The sequence below is a fragment of the Ahaetulla prasina genome, chromosome 1 (assembly GCF_028640845.1).
Source record: "Ahaetulla prasina isolate Xishuangbanna chromosome 1, ASM2864084v1, whole genome shotgun sequence".
Taxonomy (NCBI): domain Eukaryota; kingdom Metazoa; phylum Chordata; class Lepidosauria; order Squamata; family Colubridae; genus Ahaetulla; species Ahaetulla prasina.
Genome location: NC_080539.1, coordinates 107279831 through 107298054, shown reverse-complemented (window position 1 = coordinate 107298054; position 18224 = coordinate 107279831). Strand labels below are relative to the sequence as shown.

General features: G+C 36.3%; 1 protein-coding gene across 2 annotated transcripts in view; it reads right to left on the bottom strand.

Moving 5' to 3' along the window:
• ARHGAP18 (Rho GTPase activating protein 18) overlaps positions 1-18224 on the bottom strand; it is a 66829-nt gene that overhangs the window by 37792 nt on the left and 10813 nt on the right. The window contains exons 2-3 of one of the 2 annotated variants that reach the window (XM_058171990.1): positions 4665-4864; positions 1245-1474 (exon numbers count right to left, since the gene is read on the bottom strand). In XM_058171990.1, the coding sequence (XP_058027973.1) occupies positions 1245-1474; positions 4665-4864 (430 nt within the window). Of the gene's footprint in view, positions 1-1238; positions 1475-4664; positions 4865-18224 lie in introns of both variants that reach the window. The other variant, XM_058171980.1, reaches the window with a different exon arrangement.

Sequence of the window (18224 nt, the reverse complement as noted above, 5' to 3'; positions counted from 1 at the left end):
CTGTAGTGAAATGAGCTAAATCAGTATCATGAACCAACCATAAACGCTGACTAGAAGGAACCATAGGGATAGCACAGAAGAAGAAGAATGGCCATGTAACTATTCAATACTTGCTGCATTACTGTATATGATCTCAATTATATATCTTAAAACAAATAAGAGAATGTGCTGCATAACAGTCTGCAAGTTTTGGGAAATACATTTTAAGGTTATCTGCCACTTCCTATTTTTGGTTCCTAATAGAAATAGATACTTTTTCATATTTTTATTCTAAAACACTGAAACACAAGTGTCTACAATATATTCATATGTAATAGAGATGCAGGATGCATTAAGTTTTGTGGGACATTAGAAAAATAATGCCTCCTTTGCACTGAAGTACACTTCTAATGCTTTTATAGATATGCCTCTGTAGCCTTATATTTTATCAGCCATTCTTCAAAATTTGTTATTTAAGTATTATATTCATATGTTGCCTTTCCTCTAGACATAAGGCTAAGGGTAGATTTGAATGTTGGTCATAGTCCAACAACACAATCAATACATCATACTGCTCTCAATAATTAACAGAATTAGTCGTATACAATTCAATACAATATTGAACACTGTATTGGTCTCTCCTAAATGTGAATTAATTGAATGATATTACCAAGCAGGGACGTATACCTCTACAATATATACTTTCTTTCATTCTAAATATTCTATACAGAAAATATTTTTCTCTATTTGTAGAATAGTGATACGAGCAATTAATTCACATTTTAATGGCTGGGAAATTCTGAATTCAGAAAAATTGATTTGCAGGAGTCATGCAAATTGATTTCAATGCAACTGCCTACTCATAAACAAAAGTTGCATCCTTTCTCATTCATGTTTAAATGAAAGACACAAGGATCAAAATAAAATTCAAGTCCTCTATACCTACATTAAAATATGCTCCCTTGAAAAGTTGCTTAATTTCACTTCAAAGTATAGAATCCTCACAAAAGAAAAAAAAAGGCAAAGTTTCAGAAATTATGTGTGATCCTTTACATAGGCAATTTACCCTTTAAAAAAAAATTGGCAAATCTAGACTTTGTCTTCAGCTCTTCTGAAATTTCTACTGTGAAATTTCTGAAAATTCTACTGTGGGTTTTGCTAAAATGGAAAAAAAGTGCATTTTACTTCCCATCTATCCTGCACTGTTTTAAAAAGCTTTTTCAGAAATGCCAAACCAAAGTCCCAAACCAGGAACTTACTTTTACCATTGATTCATTTTGTTGCTTGAAGATCTCTCTCACATCAGGAACATGGTACTGTTTGTTTTTCTTCCTCATTGTCTGGGTGACAGTATCGACTCGCTTCTGCACTGCTATAGCCTGAGTTCTTGTCAAGGTAGCCAAAACCACCATGCTTTCATGGGAATCTCCAGCAGCTTCACCAAAGAGGGTGGACAGACCTGCTTCTTTTAACCACTCTTCTTCTAATTCACCCTCTATTCATATAAAGAGAAGGAAGACATACATGTACGATGCAGTTTGTATTACATTCAACCCCATATTTTTTAACAGAAAAATGAAAATAGTCTCTATGGTACAGTAGAAACTTTTTCATGTACTAAAAAAGAAAAGAGGTCACAACTGGTGATTCAACTCAAACATGCTTTAAAAATTTCTAACCTATCATGTTGAGGCTAAAACACTTGACCTAAATTGAACTATATTTCATTACCTCTGCACAAAAATTAGATAAAACTAACTGATTTACATGGTAAAAGGTATTTTTTTAAGGTATTCCTAGGGATTGCAATGAAGCTGTAAAAAGGATCATTCAAATATCAAGACATTTGGTTTCTGTTTTGTGTTATTCTTCATTGCTATCCTACAAATACTTTATCTTCCCCGCAATAATCATTGTAAGCATAGATGGAAGTTACATGATTGAGAAGTCCTGAATCTCAAAGTTATTTGCATGCTTTGTTTTTCCCTGTTTATTCCATAACTGTGCAGTCAGATTAGATGTTACTGCTTTGCACGGTCTTACATTTGTTATTACATCTGGATATAGAAAACTGGTTTTCTCCCAAACTATTAAAATACTTTGAGAGGAAATAAACACTTCCAAACCTGGGACATTAAATGTAGCAAGACGTGTTTTGCTATTACATATGAATATGGCCACTGAACTCCATGAGAAAGGACAAGGTAGATATACATAGCAAAACTACTATAATATCTGTACTTCTCTTCTCTATAATATCTGTACCATCACTTCTCTTTTCTCTTGTACTTTTGTTGCATGGATTTCCTTCAAAAATATGAACGTGTTACATCAGAATATATTATCTGTACTTTTTATCCTTTCTAAGCAACTTGTTTTTCTAAGGGAATTCTTTGTTAAATCAATTTAATCAGAGGTTATCAAGCTAATGAGTGCTGTTACTGCAAATGGGCTATTGTACTGCAACATTCAATTGTCTTTGTTGATGCTCTACTTGCTCCTTAGCGATTTTTAAGGGGATAATTTCCTTATTGTTTCTAGCTGGCAACACTTTAATACTTTCCTGAATACAGAAGGAGTCCTGCTGAGAAAAACTATAAATCATTAGTCTGCCGGACAACTACTTGTAGCGTACTGTACTCAGTAGTGTTTCTGCTACACTATATGAAAAATTCATTCATATCAGCTTTCCTTATGAAAAATGAAATGAAAAATGAAAAATGAAAAAAATTAAATGGTTCATTTTTTTAAAAAAAAATTTTTTAACTCAAGTTTAAATTATTCTCCATCTCCAAATCTAAAACAGAACTAAGTTTTGATAAACAGTGTTAAGTTTGTCAGATATCATTCAATAAAAGTTTTCTCTGTTATTTTTAAATTATGTTTGGATAGACCTCCATAGCAGAAATACAATTAATATTTTATTGGGAAAAAATTCCAATAAAATATTAATTTATTTAGATGTAATTCTTTAACAGAATAATAAATAATAAGTATTTGTAATGCAGTTTGTGCTTTTATTTTGTTAGCTTTGCCATAAAATATTTTGCTAGTATTGTTCTTTTAGCAATCCCCATCTTTCCAAATTTAAAAATTTAGTATTTGTACAATATTTTATTGCAAGGTTACAGTTTTTATATCTTTTGGCAATGTGAAAAACCCTAAGAATTAAATACATGATTGACTGTCATCACGTCTAAGAAGAGTTATATGATCAGCACTGAAATCACAATGCTAAATGTATTATCTGGCATATAATTATATATCATTGTTTCCTTTCTTTTTTTAGCACTAAACCAACACTGAATATTGTACATTTAACATATAAGTATGTGACACTATTAAGTTTTAAATGGTGTTATCTAAAAGTGAGAATTTTCTTAGACACTAGAAATAGTTGAAAAATAAATACTAGATCATTTCTAAAAGCAAAATTCCTCAAGCATGACAAGTGGATGTTGTACTGCAGGTTCTAGTTTTACAAGACAATCATTCTATATAAAAATGGAACAACAACTTCCTGCTACTTCAGCTATGGTTTGGCCCTAATCCAGTATCAATAATGGCTGAAATTCCTTCTGAACTATAAATCAATGGGCAATAAACGTTGCGCATATTATCTGGAAGCAAAGCCAGCAGTATCACAGCATGAATTATCTATATCACATTACTGTGAACCAGCCAATGGAATGGTGAAATCTTTTATACTACATTCCAGGCAGTTTAGAATTCAATTAATTTCAATTTCATAAATGAAGAAACCAGGCATATAGATTTTTTATAGTATTGATTTTTAAAATACAGTCAAAAAATATTCCTGAATTTCTAGGACACTGTTGATATTTTTGGTTTGCTGGTTTTTTTAAAGGAACATTTTTAAAGCTGATCAATGTTTGATCATCAATGGCTACTCACAATGAAGTCTATATTGTGGTAAAATTGAGCACACACCCAATAATTAGTTGTGGTTGGTTCCAAAGCACATTTCAAATTGCTACAATACTATCCTCCCCAGAAGCTACGATGACAGAAAAATAAAATAGTTAATGAGGAGCTAATTGCCAAAAGTAAAGATGAACCTGGTTTAATATAGGCTTTGTAACCCATATGCACAGATGACTTGTATTTTATTCCATTAGCTTCTCCAGTCCTATTACTTTTTATATGATGAATGTGCACATTCTGACTGGAGATGATTACATAGCTAGCAAGCATCCCAAAAATCAGAACCTCTCATACTCACTTCAACATCAATGGGAAACATAAGGAAGCAACCTATTGGGTATAATTAAAGGTTTATGATGTACAGCATCTTGCTTCCAGAAGTGGTCAACCAAATGCCCAGAATTAAAATCCACTCCAATGTCTGTTCTGGTTTTCAGTCTTATAACTAATAAATAACTGTTCGTAATCCTTTTTTAAATCCATCTGCACATGTTGTCGCCATAAATTCCACACATAAATTGTATGTTATTTACGGAAGTATCTTTCCCTACAATCCTTAGTAATCTATAGTAACACATCCATGTTTTTCACAGTGAACCGTTACTAGGTGACAGATTTAGAAACATCCGCCAATCTTAAATCTGTACTATACAAGTCTAGACTAGAAGCAGAAACCAAATAGTGCAAAATTAAACCTTCACAATCTATGGAATAGTTTCATAGAGTTTAAATGTAATTACCATCAGGTTCTTTCACCACAACCAGGTCACGTTCTTCATGATTGCCACTTCTTGTTTCATGGATATTTTCAAGTTCTTTCCAGTAGTCATCCATGGATAATTCATCAAGTGAATCTTGAGATCCTGAATGCTCGCAAGGGAGCTTCCCTGAAGGCTTCTTAGAGTTATCATGATTCATTGTATATTGGCCAGACCTCCGGCTAGAAAACAAACACACCAAAATAAATATTTAAACCTGTGGAACAAGCCCAGAATGACATCAGTCTACAAGGAACCCAATGAACCCAATGGGTTCATGCCAAACCACAGAGGTGAGTGTTGCCTCCTGAGAGCCGTTAAGCATTTTTTTCAGCCTCAACAGATGGCACCATCGGCCTACCTTATCCAAGCTCAAAAGATAAGCAGCCATTCCTCCTTACTACTTTAATTGGAGACACATGGGAATAGTATGTATATATCAGGGGTGAAATCTAAAAATTTTCCCTACCAGTTCTGTGGGCATGGCTTAATTGGTGGGCGTGGCTTGGTGGTCAGATGACTGGGTGGGCGTGGCCAATAACAATAAATAATAAAAATAATAAACAAAGTATACAAAACAATAAGAGGTACCAAAAACCAACTTTCACACTTTACACACACACACACAACACAACACAACTGACTCACACACACACACACACACACACACACACACAAACACAATGCCACATACAGCTTTGTGAGATTTTGTGTGTTTGTGTAGTTAAAGTGAAACACTACAGAAACACACCAAATCTCAGAAAGCTGCACAAATATTTTATTATTTTATTTTATTTATATTTTTTAGATCAGGGATCTCCAACCTTAGTAACTTTAAGGTTTGTGGACTTCAATTCCCAGAGGTCCTCAGCCAGCAAAGCAGGCAAATTGAGTTGCTGACTGAAATGGATTTCAGGCAAGCAGCTTCAATTGCTAGCTGATGCAACTGATGTAAAGCATGGCTTTCCCAGCCGGAAAGGAGCAGTATAAGGTAAGTGCTTCATCGCAGCCCAGAATCTCTTAAAAGGAGGTTTTCTACAAGCTCTTCGGCTGAAAAGCTTGTAGAAAACATGTTTTTTTAAGGTTCTGCTGATGAGGAACTCACCTGGGATTGCCAGAGGAGCCTTTTAAAACCCTTTTTTTTACAACCTCTTCAGCAGAAAAGGTTGTTAAAAAAAACTTTTAAAGGGTTCTGACGATCTCAGCTGAGCCGCGGGATCCTCAAAGGCTTTTTTTTTTTTACTTTTAAAGGCATGTTTTCGGCTGAAGAAAAACTGCTTTTAAAAGTAAAAAAAAAACCCTCTGATGATGGTGCGACTCAGCAGAGGCAGGGGGCGGAGCCAGGGATTTTTGCTACCAGTTCTGCGAACCACCCGCCGCCATCACTACTAGATTGGGTGAGCCAGTCCGAACCGGGAGCATTTCACTCGTGGTATGTATGTATGTATGTATGTATGTATGTATGTATGTATGTATGTATGTATGTATTGACATCTTCAACTTGAAGCTGCCAATCTCAAGCATAAGACTCTGTGGCTTACAGCACTTTTTAAAACACAATCAAAAATAATGCACCAAATGCAATCTAAAACACATAAAAGCATATCAAATATGAAACAATATTAAAACCACTAGCTGGATGCCCGTGCTTTGCTACAAAACTATATGCTCAGGCTTGATAAATTGACACTTACAGCCTGAAACTTAATATAGAATGTGTAACTCCACAGCATCAGTGTGTGTTAATATGATGCAATTGGCAGTTGGAATAGAGAGGGAGGGGGACTATAATGTCCCAGCCTGCAGCATCCATCGATATTCATCTGGCAAGCATCTTGTCAGTGTGCGAGAGAGTTGAGGGGTGTTTGGAAACTCAAACAGTATTTGCTGTGTGACCAAGGAGACAGGAAGGAGGATAGGCGTGACTTAGCTCAACTGTTCTGTAGTAAAGCTGCTTGCTGCTGTGAAAGTAAAACTGAAAGTGAAACTCCTCTGCTTGTGTTTTGCCTTTGGACAGATTTCTTTTCAGGTGGGGAAGGGGAGTAGAACATTAGCATCCTTAATATCAGAGCGTGTTAATAATAATATAGGAAATAATAATGCTCTGATGGTCATTTTGAAAAATCCTTTCTTAGTGAGCACCTAGAGGCCAAGAGGAACATACATGGCAAATTTCAAGTTTGTAGGCTTCATGGGTTCTGGAGATTTCGTGATTACGGCGTGAGTGGTTTTCACTTTATAAAGTGAAAATAAAATAAATTAATATCTGAGTTACAGAAACATTTAATATATTGAACAGGCTCCACTATAGACAAGGATCCCAAATCTCAGTAACAAAGCCACACCTTAGTAGGGCTATAAATCATAAAAAACATTCCAGAAGGAAACAATGGAAAAGACATGGGCTTACAAGTAACATACTAAGATTGTTCTTTACTTTTAAAAAAACATGTCAACGTTAAGTGAACACCAGAAACATTTTCTAAATCTAAAAAAAAAATGTTTTTTAAAGCATTAATCATCAACATTCCACTGAGTTCCACTGTCTTTCATGAAGAAGAAGCATATTTTCCCACAGTAGTTTTTCCCAAAATTAACAGATTAATCACGTCCTTTGAGTGTATTTAGATGTACTTCAAACATGGATAAACTCTCCCAAGACAACTTGAGCTAAAATAAAGAAAACAAGTTCAATGCCCTGAGGTGAATCTATTTATCTTTGTGTCCAAAGCTGTGGCACGCTTTGTTTATTGTATCTCCCATTAAACTGGCTCAAGCAAATAACATTTTAAGTCAACTGCATTAAAATTTGCCAGTTCTGCACACATAATTTAAAAATAACAAACCGTTAATAGCGTTACTTAATGTGTACACACATACACACATGCATAATTTATTTATTCTGTTGTCATAAAGGTTTATATTTGCAGTTTAATCCAATTTGTTGTCCAGCTTGTGCATAGGAATCTAGGAGTTCTCACTTGAGGCACTATTTTGGTTACATTATGCAATGACCCAGCTGTCTGCAAAAGGCTCTAATCCTGGGAAAGGTAGAAGGAAAGAGAAGATGATGACCAGCAGCAAGATGGATGGATTCAGTTCCAGCAGCAATGAGTGCCCAATTGGAAGACTTGAAAGAACAGGTTATGGATAGATCATCATGGAGAAAATCAGCCAACTGTTTATGTGAAAAAGACACTGAAATGATCACCACTACACAATAATATGGTGATCATTAAGCTTGCATAACGTAAGTTACTTTTACAAGTACTAATAATTCACTGACATGCCCTAGCAAATTTTTTCAGACTAACAGTATATCAATTAAATCATTCAATTTAATTAGTTGTTCCTTTCAGTGGAATGGAAAATAGAATCATTAAAGAAAGGATGCCAAAGGAGGGACAAAATGAAATGTGAATGACAAAAATTAAAATATTTAATTATTTTAAATAATGAAATTGAATTGTTGAATTGTCCTGCAGCGAGGTGTCCCACGGTGAGTTGGCCATATAGAATAGAATAGAATAGAATTTTTTATTGGCCAAGTGTGATTGGACACACAAGGAATTTGTCTTGGTGCATATGCTCTCAGTGTACATAAATTGATACATATTGAGTTGTCCCACTGAAGTGGGCCGTGACGAGTTGGCCGTGGAGAATTGGCAGTGGTGAGTTGATCGTGGCAAGTTGGCCATGGCAAATTGGCTGCGGCAAGTTGTCCCATTCCAAGAATGAGAGTGGAATATGTAGAAATATTTTCATTATATTTGGTGGATAGGTCTGCAGGGAGGTGTCACAGGAGCAGAGTATTTTTTAACACCCCATCTCAAAAAGAAGACAGAGCAATGGAAGGTGATGGATAGGTAATAGAAAAGATGTCTGGCTGAAGTGAGAACTGCTGATGTGGGAACTGTAGCACATGAGAACTCTTTGATACTCTAAAGCTCAGATTCTTAAAACTCACTGACCTTTACAACAAATATTTCTCTTTTAAAGAGCAGTTCAGCTCCTGGCTTTCACTTACAAAAAGAACTGCTCAACCCCACAGTACTTCAAGACATCCCAAAGGAATCTACTCTCTCCCTCCTGCTGTTTCACATTTACATAAAACTGACAGAGCTTATCCAGGGATTGGGTGTGAAATCTCACCAATGTGAGATGATGTCAAGCTTTCTCTCTTTTTCATCAAAAATCAAGAAAGTTTAGGAAATCATCATTATGGAACAATAGTAGGCAGGTAAAATTGAATCTACTCAATCACAACTCAAGACCCAGAAGAATATTTAAATTGTGTTATGGAGGGATTACTTTTCCTTTAAAAACCAAGAATATGATCTATGGACGTTTCTCAATACATCACTGACTTGAGAGGCCGCTGCAGATAAAAATTAGCTTTAGACTGACATGTTACCTGAAGCATAGTGGATGGAAATACTTCAATAAATTTATTTTGACAATCTAATAATTATCTAGGGCTTCAAGACAAGTAGCCAAGACTGGATCTGACAGGACACTCTGTTAATGTGTTAGCAGTATGAAGTCCCAACTTCATTTCGTTGCCCCAATTCCTTTGAAAATGTTAACACCTTTAATAGCTTTGAACCAGGATTAGCTTTTGCCATTTTGCCATTTTATCTATTTCATAGACATAAGATCGGAACAGCACCAGTTGGAGTAACTCCTTCGTTTTTGAAACCCTGTGCTGAACAACTGGCCCACATCTTTTAATAAATCACTGGAGATGTGTTATGTCCCTTCTTGCTTCAAATCATGACTACCATCATCTTAAGAAATAAGTATAAGAAATCCTCCATCAGGGAGCTGAATGACTACAGGCCCCTTGCTCTGACACCTGCAGTTCTGAAGAACATTGAAAGGTTAGTGCTGGCCTCCCTGAAAGTCATCACAGATCAACTGTTAGATCCTTCCCAGTTTGCCTAAATAGGTCAACAGATGATGCTGTCAGTATGGCATTGCATTACATCTTGCAACATCTTGAATGCCCAGGGATCTATGCATGGACCCTTTTTGTAGACTTCAGCTCAGCATTCAATACCATCATTCCAGAAATCCTTCACTCTAAACTGACTCAGTTCACTGTTCATACTTATAGGTGGATTATCAACTTTCTGACAGATGGAAAACAACAACTGAAGCTAGTACCCAGGCAATTAGAAAAAGTGCCCCTCACGGCTGTGTGCTCTCTCTATTGCTCTTCTGCATCTCTAGAGATCACTGTTAAAGTTCTAAAGTTTGCAGATGACATAAATGGTCACTCGTATCATTTGAGCCAGTGAGTCTGCGTATAGACAGGAAGTTGAACAACTACCCCTGTGGTGCAGTTGGAACAATCTGGAGCTGAACATGCTTAAAACTGTAGAGATAGGAGTGGATTTTAGGAGGAGATCTTTTATTATACCACTTTTTACTATACTTAAAAGCACAGTGTCAGCAATAGAGTCCTTCAGGTTTTTGAGTTCTATAATCTCCTGGGAGTTGAAATGGACATCTAACATTAAAACCATCATTAAAAAGGCATAACAAAAAAATATTATGGAAATTCAGACTGCCCCAGGAGCTGTTGATAAAGTTTTACAGAGTCTGTCGTTTATACTTCTGCAACTGTCTGGTTAATGGATAGTTTAAGACTGCAGGAAGAACAATTGCAATCTACCTACCTTCCATAAAAGACCTGTATATTATATGGATCAGAAAGAGGGCTGAGAAGATATCTACAGAACCCCTCACATCTTGGACATAAACTGTTTCAACTCCTCCCTTGGGATGGCAGTATAGGGCACTGCAGGCCAAAAGAACCAGACATAGAGACAGTTTCTTTCCCTTGTGCTATCACTGTGCTGAACACCTAATTCTCACAGTGCTGCCTGATGTCTATGTGTATTTACCCATGTAGTATGGCTGTAGTTTCATTATTTATTCTTATCTTCTTTACTCCCCACTCTTATTGATATTATTATTATGATTATTCTATTGCTATGCATGTACACCTAGAGCCATGATGGTGAACTGATGGTGAACCTCGCATGCCCACCTATATTGGTGGGCATGCGAGCTCAGCTCCGGGCACATGTGCATGCCAGCTAGCTGATTTTCAGGCCTTTTGGGCCCACTGGAAGTTGGGAAATAGGCTATATCTGGCCTCCGGAGAGTTTCGGGGGGGGGGGGTTGGGAAGGTCATTTTTGCCCTCCCCAAACTCCTAGAAAGGCTCTGGAGGCTGTGGAAAGAGAAAACTGTGCCATTGCGTGCTGGGGGGGGGTCATGCGCATGGGCGTGAGATGCATAGAATTATGGGTGTGGGCACGCATGCACGCAAACCCCCCCCCCCCCGCTCCTGGCACGCAATGGCAAAAAGATTAGCCATCACTGACCTAGAGCTTCTGCACTGGAGACAAATTTCTTGTGTGTCTAATCAAACTTAGCTAAATAAAGTATTCAATTCAATTCAATTTACATTTCCTGACCTTTCTGCTGCTCTTCAAATGTCTTTCTATGCTATTATGAGGTTTGCCTACACTTTAAAATAATTTTTTAAATTCGTTTTAAAGTCATTAATTTGTAATGTTGTGCTTTTAATTTTTATGTATGTAAAAAATACTGTTGGGTGAAGTATCTTAAAATGCCTTTGTTTTCAGGATGGCCCAGGGCCAGCAGTAAATCTTTCTCTGGAAATTCAATCATCACCCACAGACTAACATCAGAAGAGTCAAAAGCATTGGATAGACATGCTGTGTTCCTGGCAGATACAAGTAGCCTTAATAATGAAGATCACCTACTGTAGAATCAAGCCCTCTATTTAAAATAGCCCGAGCGTTTTTAATCTTAGGCCTTTTTCTCCTGTTTTTGTGTAATAGTGGATTTCTTGATGCTTGTTTCTGAGTCTTGGGTGCAAAGAGCCCCTGCATTGTATTTCATAATGACTTTATCCCATCTCAGCCCCCAATGCTTTCTGTCTTGTCAGATCCACCCTTACAATAAAGGAGAAAACAACAAGCTGTTATGACTATAAACAACTTTTAAAGCATGGGGGTTAGGCTAATAGCTGTACTTATTTTTGAATGGTCATGTACACAGTGAGATGGGGGGAAGCTAAATTTTATCTCTTTGATATTTAAGCAAGATGATGCTCTGAATAATGTAACAATTTTGCGTTTTCATGATAACTCTAAGGTTTCAAGGGTCTGTTTACAAGGTTTGTGTGAGGATGTCCAAACAACCTGGCCGTCAACTGATGGGTCCCTGTTCTATAAAGACTGCTTTATAGCCTTTTATATATGCTATGTGCACTATACACTACCGTATATACCCTACTCTACTGTGTACTACCGGTATATCTACTTTATATATACTGTTACAAAGAAGAGGGGTCAACTTATTCTCCAAAGCACCTGAGGGAAGGACAAGGAGTAAAAGATGGTATCTTAAGAAGGAGAGAAATAACTTAAAAATTAGGAGAAATTTCCTGACAGAACAATTTATCAGTGGAACAACTTGACTCCAGAAGTTATGGGTCTCCAACACCGCAGGTTTTTAGCAATAGCAACAGCACTTAGACTTATATACCATTTCACAGTGTTTTACAGCTCTCTCCAAGCGGTTTACAGAGTCAGCCTATTCCTCCCAACAATCTGGGTCCTCATTTTACCAGCCTCTGAAGGATGGAAAGCTTGAGCCAGTGAGAATCGAAATACTGGCATTCAGCTGGTAATCAGCAGGTTTAGCCTGCAGTAGTACTGTATTCTAACCATTGTGCCATCACGGCTCATTTAAAAAGAAATTCAACAACCATTTATTTGAAATGGTATAGGGTTTCCTGCTTGAGCAGGAGGTTGGATTAGAAGACCTCCAAGGTCCCTCCTAACTCTGTTATTGTGTTATACTTTAAAGAATCTTTTGTGACATGGCAACAACTCCATTAGCAAGCACTATTTACTTAAGTGCCAGGACAAAAAAGATACCTAACCTTCCTTGGAGATTCACCTATAAATAGACTAATTAGAAATGCTTTGCAAACATTAGTTTACCTTAGAGGTTTCAACCAAGTACTGTAATACTCCTGAGACAGGGCATATAAAAGCATTTTAAAAAGGGTTTTCCTCTTCTTGTGCAGATCAATGTAGTAACTATTGCTCAAGAAACATGATTTTCCTTCAGAGGAATTCTTGAGACATAATGGCAATTAGATAATATTTTGGGGCATAAATATAACTTTAAAAATATAACAGATACTGGGAGAAAACAAAATATTTGCTATTAAGAGGCAATCCCTGAACATACAGAATATTAATCATTGAAAATAGTGATTGAAAATAGTTCGTTTTCTACTAGGTCTTTGGTTTCAAGACAAAAAAGCACTGCTATGACTTTAGAAAGTGTGGTGCAGAGAGGCCTAGTTCATGTTTAGGGGAAAAAAGCAAGTACTTTAACTCACAAGTCTTTAAACAATGACATACTCATACAGTTTTTAATCTCCACAGTTCTGTATTTTAGTTTCCTCATAATATTGTTGCTAAAAATGAACATGCATTTGAGGATGACTCGGATGCTGACAAAGCATGCAGCTGTTCTTTTGACCAAAACAACATCCTTTTATTGGGTTATATGTTACAACTCCCAAAATAGTGTTCAGATTTCCTCTGTACTGTAGAATAATTCTGAACACACAACAATATGTTTGCATTTCTCACCCTCTGTTAATTCTTCACTTCCAGTTGGAACCTTAACTGATTTTTTCACGTACAATTCAAATCCATAGAACACTATTCATTTACCTCCAATAACCTGACACTTAACAGCACAATGTGTGAGTAACCTTAAGGTCCAAGTGCAGAGTTTCAGAAACAGCCAATGCATTACGTAAAACCCAGTCTGAATCAAATCTTCCTCCACTTTGCTCACTGTCCTAATTTGAATTAGGAACCATGTGTACAGTTCTTTGAAGACATGGAACATCCTCTGTACTCCAATGTCCTTAATGTCTTCATGTTATTGGTCTAACCTAAATCAATCTTTTGTTCTTAGAAAATCCTTATATTTAGAAGGTATGCTGCAATTATAAATATGTTTTTGTCTCTCTACTTTTTGAGACAAAGCTCAGCAATTTATACACTACAATATTTTTTGTTCCAAAAAACCCTTTCAAACACAGCCAAGGATTTTATGGCAAGGTCAGTCAAGGACTTATCTCAATTAATAGCTAGTCCAATAAAGTGACAGAATGTACTTTGTTCATTACAAACTTGTATGATCTACTTAGAGGTCTATTAGCAAAGGCAAGTTTTATCGGTTTTGACACATGCATCACAGCATAACTCTCATTTGTGCAAATGAAAAATGAAAAACAAGTGTTCCACACTAACAAAGGGAACACTACTTTATTTTGTTGTGATTATAACATGCCTACATCTTTGTGTGGATATTTTTTTTATTCAAATGATTTCAGCGCAGAAAGCTTAGTAGTGCGTACACACATTTACGCAAGTGTATATTAAGTAGAATACCGATATGAAATTGATGTTGGTGACACTGCTGCACTCCATCCACTCTCTCAAGTGCCAAATTAAGGTATAACAGACAAGATATATTTTCTGGTCTACCCTTTCACATTTATGCCTTGGTTTTTTAGGGTAGAAGCTTCTGGATAAACATTCTGGACTTACCTCCCAAGTTTATTATAATAATAATATTATAATAATATAATAATAGCAACAATAGCTTTACTTAAACATTTTCTACGGCCTAAGTATCATCACAATAATATCCAGCTGCAGTCAAAGCACTTGGTTCTATGAGAGCCACTTGGACAGTCACAGCCCTCAACAGCACATCTAGCAAGCAGGCATTGGATACACCGCACCATCCTTCCAAGTGTATTTCAAAGAGAGGCAAGTCAAGTTAACTGCTGAAGATATACAAGTATTTCTTCCATCAGATAGGCAGGAGATACCTAGTCATTTGAAATACATAAAAAGGGGGAACAGATGAGGATTTAAAAGCTTCAAAAGAAGCTATGACCAGAAAACTGTTGATACACTGAACAGCATTATGGGATAAAGTGTCTCTCATATACAGATGTTATAGTAACATGGCAAAGTTGCACAAGACTTCTATTTTTAAAAAAAGGTGCAAAACACAGTGGGATCACTATTGAAGGATCTTTTGATGCAGTGGGACCACTATTGAAGCATTGGGATTCCTGGTAACCTAGTGGTTAGAATGCAATATTGCAAGTTAACTCTGCCCACAGCTTGGAGTTCGAACCTGACACGACTCAAGGTTGAATCAGCCTTCTATTTTTCTGAGATCAGTAAAATGAAGACCCAGATTGTTGGGGCAATATGACTTTGTAAACACTTAAGAGTGCTATAAAGCATACAAGAATGCATGTAAGTCTAAGTGCTATTGCTACTTTTTCAATATGTGCATATGGAGACAACTAAGGAAAGCCTTCAAAGCACCTATAGCAAGTTTTTTGAAGAGTGCTTCTTTAACACAATGAGGAGTTATACATATACTGCAGGGGTGTCAAACTCAAGGCCCAGGGGCCAGATCCAGCCCGCGATGTGGTCGGATCCTGCCCATGGAGCCATCCTGAAAAATGTAAATCTACATCACTTCGCCCCGGTCTACCCAATGTTAAGAGGAAACATTGGGCCAGCGTGGTTTTGGCCCAGTCTATCAATGTGAAGAGGAAAAATGCCAGCAGTTTGGGGAGTGGCGTCAAGCTGGCCACGTCCAGACAGTCGGCCACGCCCCTCTGGCCTCCACGATGTCAACCATAGCCCTGATGCAGCCCTCAATGAAATTGAATTTGACACTCCTGATATGCTGTATGTGTATTTTGTGAAGCACCCCTTTCAAATTCTACACATAACCAACTATGAAGTATTAACCTGTGGTTGTCCTCTGTTGCTCTTAGGGAACTAGAAGCTGGGTAACTCTTGAACCCTTGTTTGAAGGCAGATGGTGAATATAGTGAGACAAAATGAAACCTAGATAAGATTGAGATGCTGGGAGTAGAAAAAGCAATAAAACTGGTTTTATATAGAGTTTTACTTCTTACTCAGGAATGGATTCATCACTTAACAGGAAGTAGAAGTGGGGATGGTGGCTTGCAAAAGAATACTGAATGCAGTTATGTCTGCATTATAGGTGAGATTCCAGGTGAGCAGCTACAATGAATTTTCCTTCACACTGTCTTTAGATGTAGTTCAGAAACTTCAGTGACAAGATATCTTAAGGCATGCCTTCATCTATATCTACACAAGATTGGGTTCATGTTTTTGAATTTATTACCAGAATTAGCGTTAGTACTGGTTGCTATTATAACATTATTATCACATGCATTGTTTTTATCTTATCTGCCACCTTGACTGGACTTGTAAAATTTGAACTCAGAGGCTTTCCAAACATACATAAATGAACTAGCAGAACTTGTGTTTATAAAACTGAAAGCCAAAATGAGTATCAACTTTTATAAATACTTCTATATTTACTTCTTCCTCATACCACTTAAATTGTTTCTGGGTTAAGGATCATAGCTGGATTACACTCAAGAGATAAAATCATCCAGTTATTAATTTAGAGCCAGAAAATATAATCAAATATATCATACTCAGAAACCATTTGAATCAAGAATCTTTCCATAAATTTATTTGTATGATAATTTTCTTGTCCTTTTCCAGAATCCTTGTCAGCAATTTTTGCATACTTTTAAGATTAACTAATATGGCCTTTTACAGAGATCCCAAAGCTTGTTATAATTATGTCATTTTTCTCCTTTTTTACTTGAAGGTCTTTAAAGAATACCTATACTTAAATTAATAAATGTTCATTGTTTGCAGCTAATGAAACCCTTTCACTACCAGTATGCCAAATTTAATACCACTTAAAAATTAACTTGTACAGCTACAGCATTTGCTAGATAAAACTAGAATGTTTATTACAGCATGTCATAAACATTCCTGAAATATCATACTCCAAAACAAAATGCATGAATACTACCATTTATATGAAGCTGATAAAAGATCAATGCCGAGTCTACCAGAAACTAATTGAGTTGTATGCTGGGGAAAATAATTACCAGTTCGAAGGTACCCTATGCACTGAGATAATTCAAAATTAATGATCTTGTGGATACAAGGTATTTTGCACTACTTTAAGCAACTGTTAAAAGTTACTCAAAGAAATAGTACTGTTGGATACTGAAAGCAAAAATAGCTGTATGTTTTAGTATAAGTGCTGGGCAAGAAAAAAAATTGTCACAAATCATCTCACAGAGCACTCTCCCTCCCTCCCTCCCTCCCTCTCTCTCTCTAAATTGTGATCACACACTCAGAAAAGAATGTAGAAAAGCACTATGTAGAAAGCATGATATATGAATTTGCATCTGCTACTATGTGGGCATCCAATTTGCATCTCTTCTTGCAAATCAGATCTGTTGAATATGCAAATGTACACTGTATCTTTTGGTACTAAAAAAAATTCCTAATAGACAAATACCATATCCATTTACACTGGTTTTAATAAAGAAATAAAAGACTTATTCAACTATTTTTATTTTCTGAACAAATCCACTTGAACAGAAGCTAACAAAAAATCTTCTCTAGCTTTCAAAGGTAGAGAGGTGAGTACTAAAAGCATCACTGCATATGCAGTTTACTACATATAAAGAGTGGGGTTATAAGATTACAATAAAACACCCTTTTTTATGACCTTGTAATCCCCTGACTCTAAGGTAACAATAGCAATCACTAACAATTTGTATCCTGCATTTCATTCAAAAATGCTCCCACAGTAACTTATAAAGATCAATAGGGCAGTCTCTGCCGAAAGGCATCTGGTCTAAAAGACACAACTGTAGTGGGGGGTGGGGGAGAGAAAAAATTGGATATTAATCTATATCTGAACCTTTGTGACCTCAAAAAGCTAAGCAAGGTTGGGCTACCTGGATGAAAGATTGCTAGGAACACTTGCAGACTAAATTGGAAAGTTGAAGAAAGCCTAGAAGAAAGACATGGCAAAACACTTCTATACTGTTGTTTAAAACAGGGGTCTCCAACCTTGGCAACTTTAAGTCTGGCAGACTTCAATTCCCAGAATTCCCCAGCCAGCTTCATGCTCATGAAGTCAATATGAGTTGATAATAATTCAAGGAAGGTATTACTTTATTAGAACTAGAATTACAAAGCAATAAACTATACACCTTAAACTTGAGGGGAGGGGGAGAACAGACAAAATGTGTTTTATAATTAGCTTATTGTACAGTAAATAAGTAACTGTACTAAATAATAAAGGATTTTCATGTTGCAATCTCCAAAGAAGTAAATTTTAAAATGTAATATGAAATAGATGAAAAAATATTAAACTATTACAATCAATAGAAATGTCATAATTAGTTAAAATTTAGTGCAATAAAACCCAGAATTAGAAGAGGATTTTAAAAAATAGAAGAACCAAAACTGAACAGTACAACGTAACTACTAGCATCACATGCTACTCCAAGGTTGAGATGTGGCTAA